This window comes from Bradysia coprophila (genome assembly GCF_014529535.1).
Source record: "Bradysia coprophila strain Holo2 chromosome IV unlocalized genomic scaffold, BU_Bcop_v1 contig_5, whole genome shotgun sequence".
Taxonomy (NCBI): domain Eukaryota; kingdom Metazoa; phylum Arthropoda; class Insecta; order Diptera; family Sciaridae; genus Bradysia; species Bradysia coprophila.
This window is the reverse complement of record NW_023503374.1, coordinates 5,017,991-5,040,995: the sequence shown is the minus strand read 5'-3', so window position 1 is coordinate 5,040,995 and position 23,005 is coordinate 5,017,991. Positions and strand designations below refer to the sequence as shown.

The following is a 23,005-nucleotide window of genomic DNA, read 5'->3' as shown; positions in this document are numbered from 1 at the left end:
CGGTGATGCTATATTCCGTTTCCCAGGCATGTGTAGACGTGTTTGATTGTGTGCGTCGGTTGTGTTTATTGTATTACGGGGGGTATATTTACAATACATGGAAAACGGAAATTTCTGGGGCTGACGATGATGTTTTTCGGCGCGCAGAGAGAATATCTCGAAAAAGCGCTGGTGCACCATCCAACTCTGTAGCAAAAAGTCATACATATCCCCAGTAAGAAGTTAGTAGAGCGCTGACGTCACAGGAGTGAATCCAGCAGAATATTCGCCTGTTCTGTCGGATCGGTGGATATACTAAGTTCTCAATAATTGTTTCATCATTGAATTTACAAATAAGAAATACAACCGAAGCAAGATTTCCAAATCATCTGTGCGTAATTATTTGTTCAAATTAAAGCCCATAGCATCTGATTTCGTGAATGAAGTTCGAAATCAATGTTTTGTGTAAAATCTGCAGTGAATTTTGTGGGTGTTGTCAGGTGGTATTGTGCAAGTGAAAATCGATTCGAAAATGAAGACGTACCAGGAAAAAATATGCGAAAAATAAATTGCAACCAATTAAACTATGTGATTGTAGCACATTGTAGTTGACAACTGCAACTGTTTACGAATCAAATTTCCCAGCGTATTGTGTATTTACGACATGTTCCGATATTGATTTTTCAATTTTTGTTATAAAATCAAATACCGAGAAAAACGAGTTTGTTTGGGAATTGCACGGGGATCCTACTGAGAAATAAAAAAAAAATTCGTTGAATTATTGCTGGAAGAGTAATTTTTTATTATCTGCATTATATTCGCAACCTAGACACGTTTGGCCGAATTCCAATTCCGAAAATACATTTTTTTTTGTCAATTCGATTTATATCGCAGTGTATCTGACTTGTATTGAGTTTCTCTCAATTATTTAAATCAAAACGTGGTCCACAGTGGACGGTCTCTTGATAATAAAACGGACGACATATTTCATGCGGAAAGAGAATTTTGGCAATTTTGATTTCCATTTTTTTAGGACACGCCAAGGGCACACGGATATATTATTTGCCATACTGAACTGGTTTAATTTTCGTTTATCAATTCACACGATACGTGAATAGCTGATGGTTTTTAAATTTAAATTTTCAAACGGTTTGTCGTCAGCGGTGAGTCGTTCGAATCGTTCGATCAAATTCACACGATCATTCGGTATTTTCCGTGCTTGTGCTACGAGTAAATGTTGAGGCGTGGTCAATCGCTATTGGTCCACATTGGCGAAACGCTGATACGCCGGGTTTGAATTGAATTGAATATCTAGGATTGAATACATAAAATGTGTTCTAAGTTGATCGCTAAACAGGGGAAATCGGGTAGATTTGTTTCGGCAGTGATATGTATATAGACTGAGATGAGACTATGATATGTGCGTATCAGTCCTTTATAAGGCCACGGTTTGAAACCTACGACTGACTTTCTAGCGTTAGGAGAGACTAGGAAGGCCTAGGGTATATCGAAGCCGCAGCACATTGTTGAAAATTCAAATTGATGTTAGAATGAAGCCATTGGTGTCAAATAAACAATGAAAATGAAATTTCTTTCATTAAAATGTTGGTCGTGTTAGAAAAGTCGAAAATTAAAAAAATGGCCACGATAATGACTTCATTTTTGCAACAATTTCAATTTCCTTCGTATCAGGCAGTATAAGACTATTGGATGGGTTTAAAACCGTGTCCTACAGAGGTACTAAAATTCATACAAGGTGTTGATATTCATGCAGGATCTCGGAATGTGAAACTGATACTCGCACAGGTTTTTTCTTTTATAATTGACCTCTAATTGCGTCCTCTCCTCTAAGGGACTAATCATAATCATCCAAGGTTTTTCGACAAAGAAAAATTAATTTTCCTTGTTGAACTGTTTTAAGCTCTCCTATAATTTGACTCAAATTTTTTCAGCATAAATACTCAACAATTAGAAGATCGGAACATTGTTGGCTACTTGAATGCTCTTCAGTTTAATTCAGTTTTAATTTCAACTGAAACGAATATAAGTTTCAAACTTGCGGTATCTAATGAACAGTTGAAACTTCTGTGGGAGTAACAATCCCCACTCAAATTACTTCTTAAGTTTGGAAAACAACTTTTCTTTAAATGAGTAACTGGAATAAAAAGTTTTTCCATGCATTTATCGAAGCGTTTATCTAGTTAAAAAGAAATTTTACAATAAATTTCTCTTGTAATTTATGCATGGCTGTCGGCATTACTTGTTACTTCGTCTGCTGAACTTCCATTTGCAACAAATTAAATACTAAAGCCAGCACATCACATCTGATAAAAATGTTTATAACAAACCAATTTCATATCTCGTTTAACTCCCCCTCGCTCTAACAATGTATCCATAATCCTAATAATTGTTTTCCAACCAAAAACGCTCCGACATTAAAATGTTCAGATATACCTGCTGGCTCACCCGGCGGAAAATTTACATAAATGTTCCATTTAATTCGAATCGTAACTGGTGTTCCATTGCAGGTTAATGTGTGTAAATGTAGCCATATTTACCTACCAAAAAACAAAACAATAAATAAAAATAATCTTAGGAGATTACAACGTTTCGCAATATAATAAAACCGGGTGGTGGTACCCCCCATGCCCCCTGTTTAAAACATCATTAAAACAAGTGTGAAGCGAGAAGAGAGAAAGAGAAAAAAATATGAAATTTGTCAAATTAATGTGTCAAAACAATTAGACTAAATTACACCAATAAAACAATGGTTTAACCATCGTTGACAATAGAGAACAATTGATGGTTACCGTGATACCGTTGCCATAAAAAAATTGTTTTGGAAAACTTTTGGCTAAATATTTCGAACAGATTGATTGTGATAATTTGAAAAATTAAATAAAACAAAAAAAAAATTAAATAAATCAAAAGATCTACCGAGCAGTCATGACGGACGTAGAAAAGGCAAAGGAAGCTGAAGCTGAAATTCAGGCCGAAGTCAAGACTTCACCGAAGCCTTCACCTACTAAATCAACAGGTATTATGTCGTTCATTTTCCACATATTATGCAGATTTACTTCATCCAATCACTTAACCTCTAGCCGAACTAAATGCTCGATAAAAGCGACTACAATGACGTTGAATATGTTCAATGAAGTATTTCCATTCTTCGACATTTTTTGTTTGTTTACTAATTATACCGACATTTCCCTTTTTTTAAGCAACGCATATTCTTAAAATAAACATTAATCATTCCGTCCGTTCTACTTTACCTACTTCCTTTTGAATATCCTACAGCATCCTCCACAAAGTCAAATACATATTTTCCCTAAATAGCTACACGAATAAGAAAAAAATGCGAGGAAAATATCTGACGTTTTTATTACATAATAATATCAAAAGAGAACCCGAAAGCTCTGTGTGATGGGAGGCTAAAAGAAGAATCAGAAAATGACTAAAAATGGAAGAAACACATCAAATATCATAAATCATTTCAATTCATCCATCTCCTCCTCTCGTTCCAACAAAAAAAAACCCTGTACTTTTGATTGATGGATTATCAATCGTGTGAGTTTCAGTTTAAATTTGTTATAATCGCACTAAATAAATGACCCATCCTTCAAAGTTCACACACCAGCGTTTCAGCACCGAGTTAATCAACTTTGGCTCATTGTGTAGGCATTGGTTATTAATTCGTAATTTTCCGTTTAATAATTTATGCGAATTATAAATAAATGTGTACCTGGTGAAATGGATGGGGGCGAGACACACACACCAATGTACGACATCACCATTTTACTAGTAAATCGAAATTATGTTCTCATCATACATTTTTCGTAATTAATTTATTGAATATATGAATAATTAAGCATGTTGTACAGGCTGTGCGTTGTCAACATTTTTTTAACATTAACACAATAACTAATTCATACATCAAATTTGGTTTTCGCTTTTGCTAATGAACACAAATCGATCGTTTGATAATTTATTCACTCACATAATTCCAACTGATTTGTTCGACTAATTTAATTGCATGAAATTATTGCTGTAGAGCAAAGAGACATTGAATGAAAAGGATATTTCGGTACAAGTTATTGTTGTGAATGTAATAAGAACAGAAGCATTGATTTCATGATAAACACCTATGACTATTAGAGAATGTTTAAACCTAAAAATCGAAGCTTTTGAACAGATTTCCTTGTATCTTGAAAGTAACAAAATAATAACGTTCAAAGACGTTCAACCTTAAAATCTGCTACTTCTTTTGTTTAAGGTATAGTCTAGTCTCTGATAAAAAATCTTTTACTTCAAAATGATAAAACTAATTCCGCTATTTATAAAAAAAATCCTAAGCTCATCACTTACTTTTGTCGTCGTTTTCGATAGCAAATGTGAATGTGAAAGTGTCTATCTTTCGAAAATGTAAAGCTGTGGTAGCAATCGAAGGGATTCAGACAATAAAAAATTCGAAAACTTTTACAAAAGTATAAATCAGATAGGGAGATATTTTTCACGTAATTCTTGACATAAGTGTTGCACTTTTTTATTGTTTTATCTTTCAGGATTGCATTCTATTACAATACATCGTTAGTGTGCAATGTGCATCTGCTGTGCATCTCAGTTTAATGTGTAATAAGGTCATGAAATGTAACAATAAAACTTTCCATAATTGTGCCAACTTTTCAAGCCCATTTCTGCTTATATATCCGACTGTCGTTAAATTTATAACAATGTACAGATGTCGATGAATCGAAACGGTTTTTGTTGCTTGATTGAAGTTTCGTAGAAAATGTGCTAAGCTTTCTTATGTTCAGAATTAAATTATTTGCATAACGACATTATACCTTCAGTAACATCACGTTCAATTTGCAAAGTCTCGAGAAGTTCAAATGGACGAGCTTCAAACAAGTAAAATGTTTTTGTTTTTTGGCCTCATTAGTGGAGGAAAGTACGAACAAGAAACTTTTATTATTTTAAATTTATTTCAATATTTGATCTATTCTTGAGAAATTTCTATTTTGGGAAATTAGGCACGAGTAACAAGGTTAAAAGTTTTATTTTGAATGGAACTTATTCACCTGTATTTAGGAGTAATACTTTCATAGCTGCTTCTTGTCAAAATATGTGTCTCGTTTAATACGAACTCTCTGGACATTATTTTTGAACCAATCAATTAAAAATGAATTGAAAAAAAAAACACGAGAACCGTTGTGATTCATTTTGATTTTGATTTTGATTTTGAACATTTTGATTATTTCTTAGACGGAAGTCTAGGCAATCGAGGTGAAAACTAAATCCCCTCGAACTGAAGGTGTTTTTCGTGCTCTCTAAAATTTAGAGTAGAAACGGAACTTTTAGCCTTACACTGACAGCACGCATATAATTAAGTTGTCGAATCTAGTACTTGATTCGATCTAAACATTTAGTATTTTTGACGGATTGAAATTAAATCTTTCACTTCATTCGCATCGTTAATTTTAAGCTTATTTATCTTCTTTTAATTTCTATTTGAAGATAAGGATAAGGCTTCAAGACGAATTCGAAAAAGACGTTTATTTTAGCTTGCTAACAAGCAAGCTATTATTAGAACATTTTTTTTGTTCCTCTCTTCGGTTTGTTTGCTGTAGACGTAGAGAGTTTACCAACATCGCTGTGTATACTTGATACGATACACACAATACCAAATGCAATACATTATCTGTTTGTGTGTAAATTCATTAGAAAGTCTTAAATATATTGATGGAAATACATCGACTACCGTTGCCTTCTATTTACAGTAGACAACAGTAGGATTACTAATTCAATTAGTGTGCATAATTCTATTATACTTTTAATCATGAGAAAGTAAATATATGGTTCAGCTTAGGGTATGTAGGAATGGTGTACGTAGAATGAAATTGCGGTTTCTGTGTGATTGAACTTTCGATGAGGAAACAACTTGTAATATGCTAACAAAATGTTATTTTATCGCAGATATACCGTATCCATAAATCACAATGATGGTCTTGCCATTCAACCTCCGAAATTTTCTTTTTAACGAAATAAAGTTCTTTAACCGTAACGTGAGTGGTTAAGATCAAGTTCCCTGTGAAAAGGAACATCCCTAAATCCATTCTCTGTTTATGTTGTTTGACAAAAATTTATTTATAGACGGTGGTATCGGGTGGTACGGTATATATAGAACAGTAAACGTTAACGAGTCAAGTGTCGTGTACGAACTGTACATGCATACTAACATCCATAATTCATACGCTTAATCTGATTGCAATTGTACTGTACAGTATCATCAGTAAATTGTAACTGACTGCTGACACCAGAACCATTCATGATTTAGAAACGGATAATATGAAATGATGTGCTATGTAATTACAATTAGGATTTTCTTCAACTTGCAAGTTGATTGTGAAATTGGTACTAATATGCTGACGGCTAGACAGAATAATTTTAGAGTGGCAATGCAGTGCTATTGGTTACGTGAGTTGCTATCATAGTGTAGTACTCGAGATAATATTACCATTCTGTATCAAAGGGAAAATTGTTTTTTTTAGTGTTAATGTATAGCAAGTTCTAGTTATAGCGTGTCGTGGAGCACACATAATACCCATTATCTGAAACAAGTTGTTACAAGAAATTTGTGCCGCTATCAGAATTGATCACCCCAGGGCCTATAAACTACCAGGTCACGCTGATGATTATACGCGACCGTGATGATAATCTGATGGTTTTTCATACACATAATTCATCCATTCTGATGATTATCGTTGCCATGATGATGTGGTGAATGTTTTTGAATCCTTTTTCAATTTTACGCCCACACAAGGGCGGTAATATTTTGTCAGACTTTCCAGACATTCTAATCAAACAAATTGTACGTAAATATGTGGGATTGTAATTATAAAATGGAAATATTATCAACGAAAAAAGATCGAATTTGCTTCATGAAATTAATTTATTCCGAAATTTTGTCGGCGCACAAAATCAGTGCTTGAACTTTGTGTACACCAAATAAACGCAAATTATAAAATAGATATAATCTGCTGAGATATAGGTGTACACAAAATTATAGAACGATAACGAAAAAGTGGCAGGGTTGCAGGAACCGTTGACAAATCATGAAAATTTAGTGAAAGTAAAGGGAGATCCAGATCTCTTTTGCTTATCGTCATTTTCACGACTAAAGTGTTTAACACTGTTGTTCGATCGATCAAGGGTTTTATTCCTTCACCTTTCAACCTTATGTACCGCAATATTATAGCTATAAATCTGTTACTTCATTTTGGTCATTTTGTTTTCGGACTTTTTTAAAACAAAATCTTCTACTTCATTTGTTTCAACATTCATTTTGTTATAAAAGAGAATGCAAGCCAGCACAGATCGCTTATTTTAATCGTAGAATTTCTGATAACAAATCACAAATCCCATTTCTGACTCTTAGTCCGACTTCATTGTTTACTAATTCGTTGATAGGGTAGCACTTGCTTGCGGTAAATCTCAATATTATTACTAAAAATTGTAACTTAAAAGCCTACGAACGACCTCTGTCATCAACATAATTTAAAGGGCGGAAACGGACGGCTTAGCTTCTATGGCGAACGAATAAAATTTGCGGGAGACGATAGAGCGTGAAAAACTGTGAAGCAAATCCGTTTCCGTCAGTTAAAAAATGTTGCTAGCGGAAATCGTCGTAGTATATTCGTTTAAAAATGCAGACCTCCGCCTCTAGCAGTAGTGTTGCATGACCAGTTAGCTGAGATCAAATTTTCAACAGGTTGAGGCAATAGACGAAGGATGAATCTAATGCCTGAAACTTCAATTTTTTCTTGAAACTAGAGTTTTGAGTCTTAAATCTTGTTCCTCATCAGATCGTTATTGTCGGAAACTACCCTTGAGGAATTCTTCTGAAAAACAGAAGACCGAAATGGATGCATTTTCTATTGGAATTTTTGACATGTGCTTAGTAAGGTATTCGGCCCCAGAAGCCAAAACTACTTTCAAAAAAATTCTTCGAAGCTTGTGTGGCTAGTGTGAGGTGATCAAAAACCGAAAACCTGCCGTTTTCTTACAAACATTTCTCCAGTTACACGAGCCATACAGGGTCGTGTGGGGTGGCATTAGAAAGGTAATTGCATATACTTCCGGGGCAAATAGGGTCTTATTGGGGTTTGGAAGCATCTACGATGAAATCTGCGAAGTTGAAATGTTTAAGGCTTATATTGAATCGCAGATGCAACCAAACTTCCGTAAGCTCTACTTTCCCTTAAAGTATATGCAATTACCTTTCTAATGACACCCCACACGACCATGCACGTTTCGTTCACCTCGAGAAATTTATGTAAGAAAAGTGTAAGTTTTCAGTCTTTTTTCGGTTGAAAACTTCAGCTGTACATATCTCAGTGTGGATGAATTTTAAACCCAATAAGACCCAATTTGCCCAGGAAGTACATGTAATTACCTTTCTAATGACACCCCACACGACCCTGTACGGCTCGTATAACCGGAGAAATTTTTGTAAGAAAAGTGCAAGTTTTCGGTTCTTGATCACCTCACACTAGCCACACAAGCTTCGAAGAATTTTTTTGAAAGTGGTTTTGGCTTCTGGGATCGAATACCTTAGTGGGTACATATAAAAAATTCCAATAGAAAATCCGTCCGATTTCGGTCTTCCGTTTTTCAGAAGAATCCCTCCTTACGAGTTTGTTGTTTACCAATTACCGCAACTCTGAACGAATGATTATTAAATACGTTGCATAGACAGGACGAAATGAAAGCTTAATGATTTTCAACAAAACGTCTATTGTACACGTTTCGTTTTAACCGTTTTTATTTTCTAAATGGATTATTTGTATACGACAGCCCAGTGTTGTTCCGTAATCGCCACGCACCTCAATCACAATATATAATTAAAATATTATAACAATGCAGCATCGTCCCATAAACCATCTGAAACTGACGTTTCCCCATCACATCTGCCAACCCGAGTGTAAGTACTTCATTTATATCGGTCACTTGACCTAGTACGGTGGATTTTTCTTCTTTTTCTTTCTCTTAACTCACATAATGGCATTACTTTTTTTGCCGTAGAAAACACACACCGAACACAGTCATAAAACCATTCCATAACGACAAGCGATTTATAAAGTTTTTTTTTTTTTTTGTTTAGATTGTATCAATATGGCATTGTTCAGCCGAAAAGTATAGAATTAAATGGATAAAGAATGAGAGTAAAAAGTTTGTCGGGAACATGGTCAAAGGAGATTTTCTAATTTTCAAATACTTTTCGAATAATCGGGCTAGACATTTTCAAGTGCATGTTATACTGTTTAAGCGTTGGAGAATTTTTTTTTTCGGTACAGTAATTGCTTTATGATTGTCTGAAACAGACCCTCTAGGGTTGATTGGCATTTGAAGAATGACAAAGTTGAATGATTCTTCAATTCTTTGTCACTTGAAGAAGTCTTAATAAAAAATTGCGTTGACGATTGTTTCTTTTATTCGTCATCAGACGTGAGGGAGAGAGAGAGGTCGTTCAAGTTACAGCCGAAGATGTTGGTTCAAGTCGAGCAGACAGTCTTTCAAATTTATACTGGGAATTCTATTCAAATTAAGAAATGTTTTTCATGCCTCAGTGTCGCTGTTATAAAGCAACAAAGCGCCACAAAATATTTTAAATGTTTCTCTCAGCTCTCTGTTCATGTCTGTTCTCCATCAATTAGAAAACATTTATTTTCGCTATGTCAACATTTCCCTTCCCGAGTTATGATATCTATAAATAGAATGCAAACATGAGCCGCACAATAATCTATAAATCAAGGACATTCCATTAATGGAATTGGTGTAACTCAATGCATCCCACATTCTTTAATGTCTCTCAATATGTATATATGCGCAACGAAAACTTTTACCAATAAAACGCAAAAGCTTTTTCATTTCACTCGTTTCAGTAGAAATTGCAAAGTTTTTATTGTGACATAGAATGCAAGGTAAATATTGAGGACAATTCAATCATAGTCAGACTAAGTATTGGTGTGTCGTCTTCCTGGTTGGATTGCATTCAAATACAGTTGTCACAACACGATAAACTAACTGCGAAATAAAACGCAAACGTTTTGTTAGACAATGGATAGAATAAACGCAAGTTACGTAAATTGATTTCATCCAGTTCATCCAGTCTATTTAGACGATGTACCTTAACGTTGACATATCTTTTCTTTGTCTCCATAGAATAAAATTATTGCGCGGAGACGGCATGGTAGTGTATTACACAGTACACCCATACATTATTTGATGGAGATAGATTTGCATAATAGCATCACATGAGATGTTATTAGTTTTGTTAACTCGTCTTATAGACCTGGAGCCTATGGTATTTTGAGTCCCTCATATGGTCATATAATTCTCTTGGGTACTAAAGGGTGCCCATGAATACGAGCGACAAAAAATGTTCTACGATTTTCCTGGAAAATGCATATTGGGGCATGCCAGACAAAAGGGAAATCGAAAAATGATCGCTTTTTGTCGTGATAAGCCCACGACCTGAAATTGGTGTCATTCGATGCCCACGGACCCTAATAAACATAAAAACACCCGCCAGACAAAATTCAGTCGGAACTGTGAGCTGCCAGACAAAATGAAAAGCCCAACATGGCCGATTTTTGTCGTGATGACCCCATGATCTGAAAGTGGTGTCATTCGATGCCCACAGACCCCAACGAACAAAAAAACTATCGCCAGACAAAATTCAGTGAGAACTGTGAGCCGCCAGACAAAACCAAAAGTCCAACATGACAGGTTTTTGTCGTGACGACCCTCGATCTGAAATTGGTGTCATTCGATGCCCACAGACCCAAATGAATAGAAAAACCCCCGCCAGACAAAATCTAGTGGGAACTGTGAGCCGCCAGACAAAAAGAAAACTTGAAAAATCACTTTTTCCATCGTGATGTTACATGACCGAAATTTTGATGTTGTTCCATTCCCATGGACCCCAATTAACAGAAAAACCCACGCCAGACAAAATCTAGTGGGAACTGTGAGCCGCCAGACAAAAACCAAACTTCAAAAATTAATTTTTCATGCACTTCGAATTTGTAAATTTTCGGCGAATCGTAAAATACAGTGATTAAATGATGTCGGTGTGCCAAACTAGCTAGGATTGTATCAGCTGTTGGCTATATCATTGTTAGTACGATCTACATTTATCATTTTTTGTTGATGCAAAAGTGACACTCATCTAGTTTTATGAATGAAATTTAGAGTTGTCATAACAGAAAAATTTGGAATTTGGTATTGTTGTGGCGAATATTTTCGTACGTCGTTGTGTAAAGGCACAGTTAGCATTGCCCGAGAATGTTTAAAATAAAATTCATGTACGTACTAACCAAGGTACTAACACAAATTGACGCAAGCATATTTCATTAAAACGTCGTTTTTGTATTCGACATTTGATACGTATTTGACAGCACATATTGCAATTACGGACCACCCTATTTGTCCGTTTACAAATTTCAATGCTATGACGTCGAGGTATCATTTAGTAAAGTCCGTAAACTCCATAATCTACGGAACACAATGACAGAAAATGAATTAAAATGTTGTATCCACTTAGATAGTGTTTCGGAAAAGTTAAAAGTAAAACAATTTACGGAGACCACATTAAAAAAATGTCATTCAGCACTACAGTTAAGAAAGAACCATAACTATAAATACAACCACAAAGTTTTGCCCGGTGTTGTTGACAACATCAACGGATATCACTCGACATGTTATAAGAACTTCACTGCCGTTTCGATTACTAAAAAATTGTTCCGTAGATTATGGAGTTTACGGACTTTACTAAATGATACCTCGACGTCATAGCATTGAAATTTGTAAACGGACAAATAGGGTGGTCCGTAATTGCAATATGTGCTGTCAAATACGTATCAAATGTCGAATACAAAAACGACGTTTTAATGAAATATGCTTGCGTCAATTTGTGTTAGTACCTTGGTTAGTACGTACATGAATTTTATTTTAAACATTCTCGGGCAATGCTAACTGTGCCTTTACACAACGACGTACGAAAATATTCGCCACAACAATACCAAATTCCAAATTTTTCTGTTATGACAACTCTAAATTTCATTCATAAAACTAGATGAGTGTCACTTTTGCATCAACAAAAAATGATAAATGTAGATCGTACTAACAATGATATAGCCAACAGCTGATACAATCCTAGCTAGTTTGGCACACCGACATCATTTAATCACTGTATTTTACGATTCGCCGAAAATTTACAAATTCGAAGTGCATGAAAAATTAATTTTTGAAGTTTGGTTTTTGTCTGGCGGCTCACAGTTCCCACTAGATTTTGTCTGGCGTGGGTTTTTCTGTTAATTGGGGTCCATGGGAATGGAACAACATCAAAATTTCGGTCATGTAACATCACGATGGAAAAAGTGCTTTTTCAAGTTTTCTTTTTGTCTGGCGGCTCACAGTTCCCACTAGATTTTGTCTGGCGGGGGTTTTTCTGTTAATTGGGGTCCATGGGAATGAAACAACATCAAAATTTCGGTCATGTAACATCACGATGGAAAAAGTGATTTTTCAAGTTTTCTTTTTGTCTGGCGGCTCACAGTTCCCACTAGATTTTGTCTGGCGGGGGTTTTTCTATTCATTTGGGTCTGTGGGCATCGAATGACACCAATTTCAGATCGAGGGGTCGTCACGACAAAAACCTGTCATGTTGGACTTTTGGTTTTGTCTGGCGGCTCACAGTTCTCACTGAATTTTGTCTGGCGATAGTTTTTTTGTTCGTTGGGGTCTGTGGGCATCGAATGACACCACTTTCAGATTATGGGGTCATCACGACAAAAATCGGCCATGTTGGGCTTTTCATTTTGTCTGGCAGCTCACAGTTCCGACTGAATTTTGTCTGGCGGGTGTTTTTATGTTTATTAGGGTCCGTGGGCATCGAATGACACCAATTTCAGGTCGTGGGCTTATCACGACAAAAAGCGATCATTTTTCGATTTTCCTTTTGTCTGGCATGCCCCAATATGCATTTTCCAGGAAAATCGTAGAACATTTTTTGTCGCTCGTATTCATGGGCACCCTTTAGTACCCAAGAGAATTATATGACCATATGAGGGACTCAAAATACCATAGGCTCCAGGTCTATTACCTTTACACGTGCTGAAAGTAGCATATTTATGTGCGGTACTATTATATAAATAACTCGTTTATTACATTTTAAACGAAAATTCTACATGCTGTTGCCATTACTGAATGGGGTAATAAAAAGGTAAAATGTTACGCAAGCGATATTTTCCTTCCACAATATTTGTTGCCGAGGAATATTACACATATATGAACTCGACTTGGAGTATTTGCCAAAAATTTTATGGCAAATGAAAAGCGAATGTAAATGCGACTTTAAATTTAAATTAGAAATTAAAGAATGAAAGTTGGATGTTGGATGAAAATCAATTTTCGACGAGAAAATCTAGAAAATTTTAAAGCGGCAAATAAATGGGAAATGTTTCGAGACTTCTTGCAGACTTTAACAACCTGCCATACATTTCAATTAAATGCAAAACTTAAGAACGTGTTGGCAAGCATAATCTAGCTTTAAAGTTGCCTGCTTGTGTTAATAGTTTTATCCGATCTTATGCAGCTTTTTATGGTTCAACTGCGCATATATTCAAATTATGTGAGGGACTTCATTACAATGGTTTTCACTCAGCCAATGATTTTCCAAATCCTAGAGCGATCTAATCATTACAAAATCGATGTGGAAATTCATTAAAATCATAAGGACACACATGATTTTCTTCCCTGAAACCAACGCTCTTCAAAAACGACCATTTCACAGAACACCAAATTCTTCCACTCTACTGAATCAATCTGTTAGTTTGTCGGTAAGGCCTACAATTTTCGAAGAAAAACCCAATTAAGATACGTTTTTGTTAACCACTTCGTTCCGGCTTGAGCTTACACAGAACATAATTACTATTACCTTGTGTCCAGTCAGCGACGAAATTTAAATGGTAACTTCTTCACAGCTAATAGAAAAATCCACGAAGACCTGGGATTGAATTGTGTACCGAAATATTCCATCAACGTGTTGAAGTCACACCACGCAGGGAATGCCCGAGCAATTTTATCTATTTTTACTAATTAATTCCTTGACCGTCTTTTCTCACTTCGAAACTCAGCCGCAATTCCAATTAAAAGAGTCTCGTGTTAACCATCAACCATCCTTGTCGAAGCAAAATGTGTAACCGACAAAATGTAGAATACTATGCATGGTATACCATGGTAATGGTAACACACTGAATAATTACATTGCTAGAATGTGTGTTAAACAAATAGAATGTCTTTAATCATCATGTTTCATAAAGTTCTACTCCTAGTCAAGCTCAAACATTCCGGGGGATGAGAGTGTTGAATGAACTGCATAACAAAATAACCATAATTACAGCTTGTTACGCAACAAAGTGTCCCTGTCTTATTAGTTATTCTAACTAATTTGAAATTCATTTGAACAATGACTCGTTACATTTTAACTGTATAATAACGGAAATAGCAAAAATTAATCAAAAACGCTCTCTGTGTATCGGCGAAATCCTTAAACCACATAAAAGAGATGCCGTCGTCGTAATAAATTCGAAGAAGAAAATGGTAATTAATTACGAACGCACAGAAGTCCTTTTGTTTCATGGTCTCATATCATTTTGTTGGATGTCAAGAAAAGTTTCTTTATCCACATGAAGAATGGCACTGTCGCACACACAAATAAAAGCGTTCGTAACATTATGTATTGTGTATAAAATAACACACGAAGGACTCATTGAAAAAAAAAGAAGATGAAAACACACGATGAACCCCCATCAAAACATGTTGGAAAACAAATGTTATGCTGATACTTTCGAAAGTGTTTTTTTTTTCTAGTTTTATTCAACACAATACTTTTTTGTCTTTTCAAATGTTTCTGATGGCACATTACATTTGAATCTTTTGATTGATATTTTCATATATTTTCCGTTCAATGTAAATTTCATTCGATTGGCCTTTTGGGCGATATAGACGAAGATGAACGGTTCATTAATTCGCTGGGAAGCACAGGCTTTGTTCAATAATGCCATTAGTCTAATGGTTTCATAATGGGTAAGATAGGGCTCAGTGCCTTGAGTATGAAACACAACTTCGTTGGTCATAATCAAGCCTGGAGGATTTAAAAAATGTGATGGAATTGGGCTTCTGCTCTGACAAGAGTTGAAAATCTCACCTGTAGCAGGTAACTTTGTCTCCAGGTAATCTAGAATAGCTGCTACAGCTGTATTTTTTGTATGAGGTGCTACAGCTGTGCACTATTCTAGATTTCATGAAGACAAAGTTACCTGCTACAGGTAAGATTTTCAACTCTTTTTTGTCAGTGACTATCGAGGTTAGTCAAATTTTTCTGTCCCCTTTTTGCACGACCTATTAAAAGGGAATTCAATTCTTGAAAATTCTTTAATTTTACAAGATATTTCGATGTATTTACTCCAAAGATCGATCATCAAAATCTTATGTTCGTTTTATGATTTTCTCAGTTGTTGTTCATTTCTAGCCAACCAACCAACTTTATATCCATTTTACCAAAAAACAAAAATTTGTGGGAATTTTAGGAATTTCCGGCCCTAGTATCCTTCCTTGATCCACGGAAGTGTGTTTAATTGTCAGTGCACCGAACCATATAACCCACTCACTATGCCACCACCATCAGTTAAAAAAACCTGTGTTGCATAGTGATGTTTGATGTTCTTTTCAAATTTTTTTTTTTGAGGAATTTGCTGACGGTAATGTTTCCAGAAATCGCGTAAAGTCAAAAACCATAGAAGGATTCCAAGTTTGCTTCATTAAATTTTTCCTTTGAAATCATTCATGCAATCGTTTCCCACTTTTCTCAACGTTCTCCACATGCAATTCCATTAATTTATTCGCAACTGCGATTACTGCTGAAAAGCGTATAATAAACGTGTCGAGATATGGCAAGGTGTTACACAAAGCCCGTCTAGTGCTCATTCAGTGCTCCGTTGCAGAAAATAATTGAACGAACAATGACGTAAGCCGGTGCGATATGTGCAATCAATTTAGCAATTATCTCACCGCAGATTGTAAGTAAATTCATCGCATTTGGAATTCATTTTAAAAAAAAAATGTCGCTTTCACCATGCATCCAGCAGCATTTACAGTCAATATTAGCTCATCTCTTTCTCACACATGTCTAACTCATACAATGCATACGATACGGTTTCAGTATATGACTTTATAATCTAATCCTTGAGCTAAACATTCCATCAAAATAAATATAACTATAATCCCATCCGCATATATTTACCATTGTGTGGAGTATCACAGAACGACCATTGTGCTGTAGAGCACACACACACGGAGTTAAATGTGGTGGAAAGGGCTGAAAATTATTTGGGTCATTCAATTTGAGAAGCGTTACATAATTATGTGATTGTTCGGTATTGTACACACTGTGTGTGGTACAACAATGCTTTTGTGTTCGGAATTTGACGGAGAATATTTCCATGGGCTATGATTTTGTTCGGTCGAACAAAAGTTCCTGTCAATATTTCGAATATATTGGAAAAGTATGGATTGGGGCTCTCAACAAAAACGGGACGATTCGGACCTCTTGGAATGTTAAAATTAAATACATGAAAATTGTTGGACGAAACGGAAAATTTTCAATTGGAGAACATTTTTTGTTGTATGCGCTCAAACCCTATGTAGCACATGTAGCAAGAGTTGTATGAACCAAAGAACAGAAGAGATTTCTAAAATTAATTAAGGTTAAACATAATTGTGTTTCTGGAAAATAGGGAGGTGGGGGATGTCTGATTTAATAATGCGATTAAAGGCATACCCGAAATTCACTGCTTGTGAAAACGAATTTTTTTGAGAGTCTCAGCAGAAATTATCAAGCATTCCATATGTACAATAAGATTCATTTTAAAAGAATGTTTTTAGTAAGCAAATTTTTTTGTTAATGCGAGACTGCATCTTCATTAAAACGAAAAGATAAAATTTTGTTTTTAAAATTTGTAAGGCGAAACGACGCGGACGTATGTAGAATATGCATTATATAAATGAAAATGTTAACTACAGTTATTGGATGGTTGAGAATTGCGTTTTTATTACCAGAAATTGCTGAAAACATATTCACAAAATGGGAAAGAACATTAAATGTAGAATCCAATGTGTGTTTTTCAGTGACAATTTGCTCGTGTTGCATTTACGAAAATGCATATACGCGATATCAAATGACACAAGTGCAATGTTGTTCAATTAATTGTGCAGATACATGCATGTAATCTCCAAATTCTTTGTATTTTTTATAGCAATTTCGAATGGTTACGACTTGTAATTTTATTTGACTATGAAATTTAGCAGTTAGAATATCGTTAAAGGATTATCTTACAAAAGAACCTTACTATAAACCATGCATATCTTTACAAAATGTAAACGTTGAGCTGCTATTCATGCGAACTTGTTTAAAATTGTTGCAAGGATTAAAATCTGGCATCCCCTGCTTGCCGAAAGAAAAGAATCTTCGTTGAAGAGATAATGTTCGTCAACTCTGGAAAAATGCTAAACTAAATACAAGAAAGTTGTAAAGAAAATTTCGTATTCCATTAAGCAAATGTACTTCTGCAGCTTGGGCTACAACGAATTGTGCAAAAAGCTTTTAAAGTAATTCAATTTTTTGTGTGTGTGTATGTGTTTTGAGCGAGGTTTTGAGTGCAACAAAGTTTTCCTTTAACTTATATCCCGAAAAACCATAAAGTTTATCAATTACTTTCTAAAGTGCATTTGCATACAACTTCTATGTGATCATTTCATAATATTGGAAATGAAAATTAATCGAAATGAAAACTGAAGAAAATTGTGAGTTTATGTGCAATTCACATAATGAAGTGGAGATTTTGTCGTCGCTTCTTGGCTGCTGGGTTAGTTTTCACAGGTTTCTTTTTCTTTCTTTTTTAAAATTCAAAGTCAACCATTTCTATTGTTCATATTAAATAATCGTTCTGTTCGTGTTGCAAATGGATTTTAATTACAACACCACAGCTCTGTTATAACGTGCTTCTAGCATTTTACACAGAATTATCAAACGTCAAATTTGGAGGATTTAGTGATAAGAGCTGCCGTTTTTAACTTGTTACGGACGGCAAGCATATGACCAGTAATATTATCGGGTCTATTACTTCCATCGATCAAAGTATTTTTAATCTGTTGATTTTAACTTGTATTTTACCATATAAAGGGCCATATTACACTGAGATTGTCGTAATTTTTGTCGACGTTATCGATAACAGATGAATAGGCGTATGTGACAGGATAAGTCAGCTGGTATTGTATTTTTAACTAATACAATAAAAACAAGTTTTCTCTGCAAAAGAAACGTACTGTGATTACCACTTTCGATATCAACCTTTCAACCTAAAATCCGTCGAGTAAAAAATTAATTATTTTTCTGTCGACATTGGCTTTGTTGCAGCGCCATCTTTTAGTGAAATAGTGAATCGTACTCTATCGGTAGAGTTGACATGCAAAAGAGAATTGATGCCGTGTTCCCTCTCCTGATTAAAGTATTACGTCCAAGCGTCTCTGTCTAATTCTAAAGTTCTTAACAAAACCTGTCCGTTTGTGATTTTAAAAGTTATGAATTTTCCTCTTAGTCTGAAACCCGGAAAAGTCATTTGATGAAAAGTTTTCTTGTTAATCATGTCAAAGCTTTGCGAAAGTTTAATGGAACTATATAGCGTCGTCGAACAAACTGCTCTGCTTAGCTATAATTAACTTTTAAAACTGTGTGATTTGATTCGCTCGCTGCGTGTACGTTTCGTTCAATAATAAACTTTCTTCTTTCGACAAAGGTTTTTGTAATACAATTTGCTTAATTTCTTAAACGATGCTAAAACACACAATAAATTTGTAGTGTAAATATATGTATAATGACCCGTCTTATCACGGTCCATTTCAACCGGATTATGTTGACAAAAAATCCCTGCGGCAAACAAAACGATTTTTCGAGATCCGTGAATGAAAACCCTTTTTCGGATTTTAAGATGAAACATTGTGGTATGATGTTGTAATACGGACAATTGTTGATGTATTTTAAAGGTTGTCTATCTATGTTACGCCATGTCCGTTTCCTTTTTTTGTGATGGAAGGAATGAAAAATTGGCTCGAATATTTTATTCAGAAAAGAACATCTCGTACAATGTGTATTATAGTATGTATGATACCCGAGCAGGAATATCTTATACGCCTTTTCATTAATAAACTCTTGCGGTTCACGTGGATAACGGCAAAGGAAAGGTATTTTTTACTCCAGCTCAGCTCCAGGTATATTTGTTTCGGTAAATGTTTCTTATCACGTAGTATCAATTTATGAAATGATGTGTTTTCATGAATATTTCAAAGACTACCGTTGTCTGGGGAATATTATTAGAGGTTTATCCATCGTTCGGTGGAATGTCGATATTTGTGACATTGACGTAATTTCGATATTTTTTACGTTGAACGACTTTGATCAATGGATAAACGAAAACTAGACATCAAATTAAAAAAAAATGTCATCTTGAAGATGGTAGGCTATCAATTCGAAGGTGTTTTTTGTTGTTGATTGAATTAGAAATTCCCTCAGCGCAAATTGTAAATCGTAGAACGTTTCCAAATCTAATTTCAGCCGCGTCATTAGATTGAATTACTGGATGACCTAAATTTAGGATGATGACAATCGCTTTTTTCCCATTCTATGGCGGATTATTGGATTTAGAGATTTAAATTCGTAGGAGGCAAAAAGATGTCTGCAGAGAAAATGCCTGAAGCACTGAAACTTCGTGCGATTCCTATTTTATTATAAAAATTTGGTTCATTGTTTCGAATGAAACGTGCCCTGTCTAATTAGCAAATTAGTCGAGAGTTCAAAAACTTTGGAGTCGAATTTTGTTGAGAGTTCGAGTCAACCCTCCCTTGTCTTAGTGCCACAGTGGCTTTCGGAGCCATTTCTATTTCTAAACGTTATTGAAAAGGCAAGTTTAGAGTTTCCTAGTTAAAAACAACGCTTTTCACAACAAAGGCTTCCGAAGTTTGAGCGGAGGGAAGAAAATGACCATTTTCTCGCCTATGTTGTCAAAAAAATTTATGGAAAAATTAGAGAGGTAATGATAATGAAATGATATGACAATTCGTAATCTTTGCCTTTCCATAGAAAATGGACGCCATTTCTACACAGTGTATCAGAAGTGCCAATAAGCTTCGATCATATTATAGTTTTGGGTAAAATTTGATGTAAAAATTGTTTAGTCGTAAAAGAAAACTCACCAAACTCCTGTTTCCCATCGATAAATTACTGCATCGACATCCTCAAAATCAGATTCTATTCTAACAAAATATTTTTGTTTTTTGAAGGAAACGTATCACATTCTAATTACAATTTCTTTCTATAAACACAATTCTGACCACGTCAAGGTTCACGATAATAATCCCTAATTAGCGAAATGACAATGACTATTATTACGCAGCATAAAACATAAACGAAGAAAATTCTAAAGAACCAGTTAATAATGAAATGGATATCTCGTGCACAACTACCATTTATAGACATAAATATATCTCAGCTCTGATGTCAGATAAAGCAAAAGCTCCGTGCTATTGATATCTATACACATTAAATAAAAAAGCAAATTGAATAACATTTTCCCCACAAACATAAAAGGTGCTTTGGCGAATCAACAATAATAAAAGTAATAATTTCCTTTACATAGAGTACAATTTGTCCATTATTTCAGGCAAGCAAAGTTTTTTTTATATATTTTATTTCATAGCATTCGAAGAGGAAAGAATCTACTTTATCCTCACTTCGTTTATTTTATTCGGTTTTAAATGGTTCTCATAAATTTAGAACGTAAGTCTCATAAATATAAAAGAACCGTCAACGAAGATTTTTTTTTTCTTCCATTCTGTGCTCACTGCTATACAGGCGAGCGCATTTCTCTTCCTGTGAATGGTATATAACATAAAACGACAGCCGTCCTTCATTTCACGGAAAATAAAAAATACTTCATTTATAAAATTTACCCCAAGGGTTAACTTTCCCATCACAGAAAGCTCGTCATGCTAAAAATATATAGAGACGACGACGGGGGAAAAAAATCTACAAAATCTAGAACGAAATAATTAAAATTTTCTCTTTTGTTTGCTTTATTTCCGCCTCACCAGAACACTCCATGAAACGAAGAATTCCAGCCGTAATTATCCACATCGCTACACTTCTGTTTTCTGAATTTTTCGTCTGCCTGGAAGGTGGCTAATCGGATCGAATTAGTTTGGAATACAAGAAAAGGAATCGAGTGAATTTGTGTTGGGCGAGCTATTTGTATGTATGCGAAATAGCGACCAATAAGAATCCTTGAATTGGAAAGTAACGATGTCTAAAATGTTACACTCAATAGAATCCGAAATTCATTCGAATTGAAACACACATCAAACATTTCGAATTCAAAGTGTAGTAAAACGATTCAGATTCATCAGCATTTTTCACATTGACTTTTTTAACGTTTGTTTTTCCATGCTATTTCCGCAACTAGCTATTTAATCTTGTGATTTCACCTGATTTTACAGATTTTTTTTTATTACTACAAAATGCTAAAATGTTTCCGTATGCAAATATCTTTTGTACTCAGCGCGTTGACTTAGTGACACATTTTTTTATGTAACTAGGGCAAGCTGCTTCATTCCCGTTTTTTTTTTATCTTCACACATAGCGATAAATCATTTTGTAAAAAAGGGCACATTGGCTCATTAACTTGCTTTTACCTTCACCCAAATACGACAAAATTTTTATTATTTTACAAAGTTTCTAAAATATCTGAAAACTCATTCTAGATTGATACATTTCATTTATTTCAGTTTTTAAAAAGTTATTACAAAAACAAACATCTGCGCAGCTCTAGTATTATGAAATCAATTTGCTACGAAAAAATTTAGTGCAGACAGGGAGTGCTTAGCTTGTTTTTATTAAGTCAGCGAAAGTCTACATACAGCGATAAACTCTCTAAATGACCACCGTCTTTTTCTAAATCTCTTATTTTTCCAACTTCTCTCATTTCTCCATAACGAATGTATAGTATAGAGTGAAAGTCAGGCTATTTGAGATCGTGAGATAGAGAGATAGTAAATTACATCTTGGTACGTGAAAATAGTGGATTTTTGATACGAGACGGTGAATTTTGGTTGCACAATCGGACACGAAAATTTAATTGATTTGGTGTATGCAATGGAAGTTTCCGGAGGCAACAAATAGCGGCAATCAAGGACGTTTGGTTCGCAATTAGCAAAGAACAAAACTCAGTAAAGCTCATCATCAAGGTCACTCGGACAACACGTTGCTGAGTATTGAAAGCGTCATCGACTTTTTTTTTCATCGCAGTTCATGTAATTTCATAGTCTGGAAGAACAATGGTTTTCATAGTCGATCCGCAAATAACATTAGACGATGTGGTGTATGGCGCTTGGCTCGTCATAGGTGTACAAAATGGAACATTTGTCAACGTGTTGTTCAACATTGGAAACGCTGGCATTTCGGACAATATTTTGCAGGAGATATGTCCAAGATTGGAAAACAGTTCATGGGAGACTCGTGACGAAGTTCGTACAATTTCATTGGCTTTAGTCACATTGAATGAATCAGCTTGGATGCTTGGCATTAAGTACGCAGAGGATGTTAGTGTGCTGTTCGAGAAGGATTCAGAGGACAAATCAGGGAAATCTGGCGAGATTTTAAGGGTGAAGTCCAAATGAATGAATCAAAAGCGATAAGTGACATCGAGTACGAGAAATATGCAAGTGAAATGACTGAGAAGGATTCAAAAGACAAAGACCAAAGACAAACGGGAATTTCAGTTTTCAATGTTTTGTGTTCCTAAAGTTGAATATTTTTTTTATATTTTTCCGTTAGATAGTGTGCTATCAATTTGTT

The 23,005-nt window shown here is 35.0% G+C and overlaps 1 protein-coding gene and 1 long non-coding RNA gene across 15 annotated transcripts in view; both read left to right on the top strand.

Moving 5' to 3' along the window:
- The window catches only part of LOC119071717 (solute carrier family 12 member 4), a 152,168-nt gene that overhangs the window by 79,901 nt on the left and 49,262 nt on the right, over positions 1-23,005 (top strand). Inside the window, exons 1-2 of one of the 14 annotated variants that reach the window (XM_037176724.1) lie at positions 213-370; positions 2,576-3,016. The exons of 12 other annotated variants lie outside the window; for them this stretch is intronic. In XM_037176724.1, the coding sequence (XP_037032619.1) occupies positions 2,926-3,016 (91 nt within the window). In that variant the 5' untranslated portion in view covers positions 213-370; positions 2,576-2,925. Of the gene's footprint in view, positions 1-212; positions 371-2,507; positions 3,017-23,005 lie in introns of those variants that run through there. One more of the 14 variants, XM_037176723.1, reaches the window with a different exon arrangement.
- Positions 11,214-19,962, top strand: LOC119071835. Its single transcript, XR_005086739.1, has 4 exons — positions 11,214-11,289; positions 12,329-12,333; positions 16,750-16,754; positions 19,949-19,962. It is a non-coding gene; the product is annotated as an uncharacterized LOC119071835 (long non-coding RNA).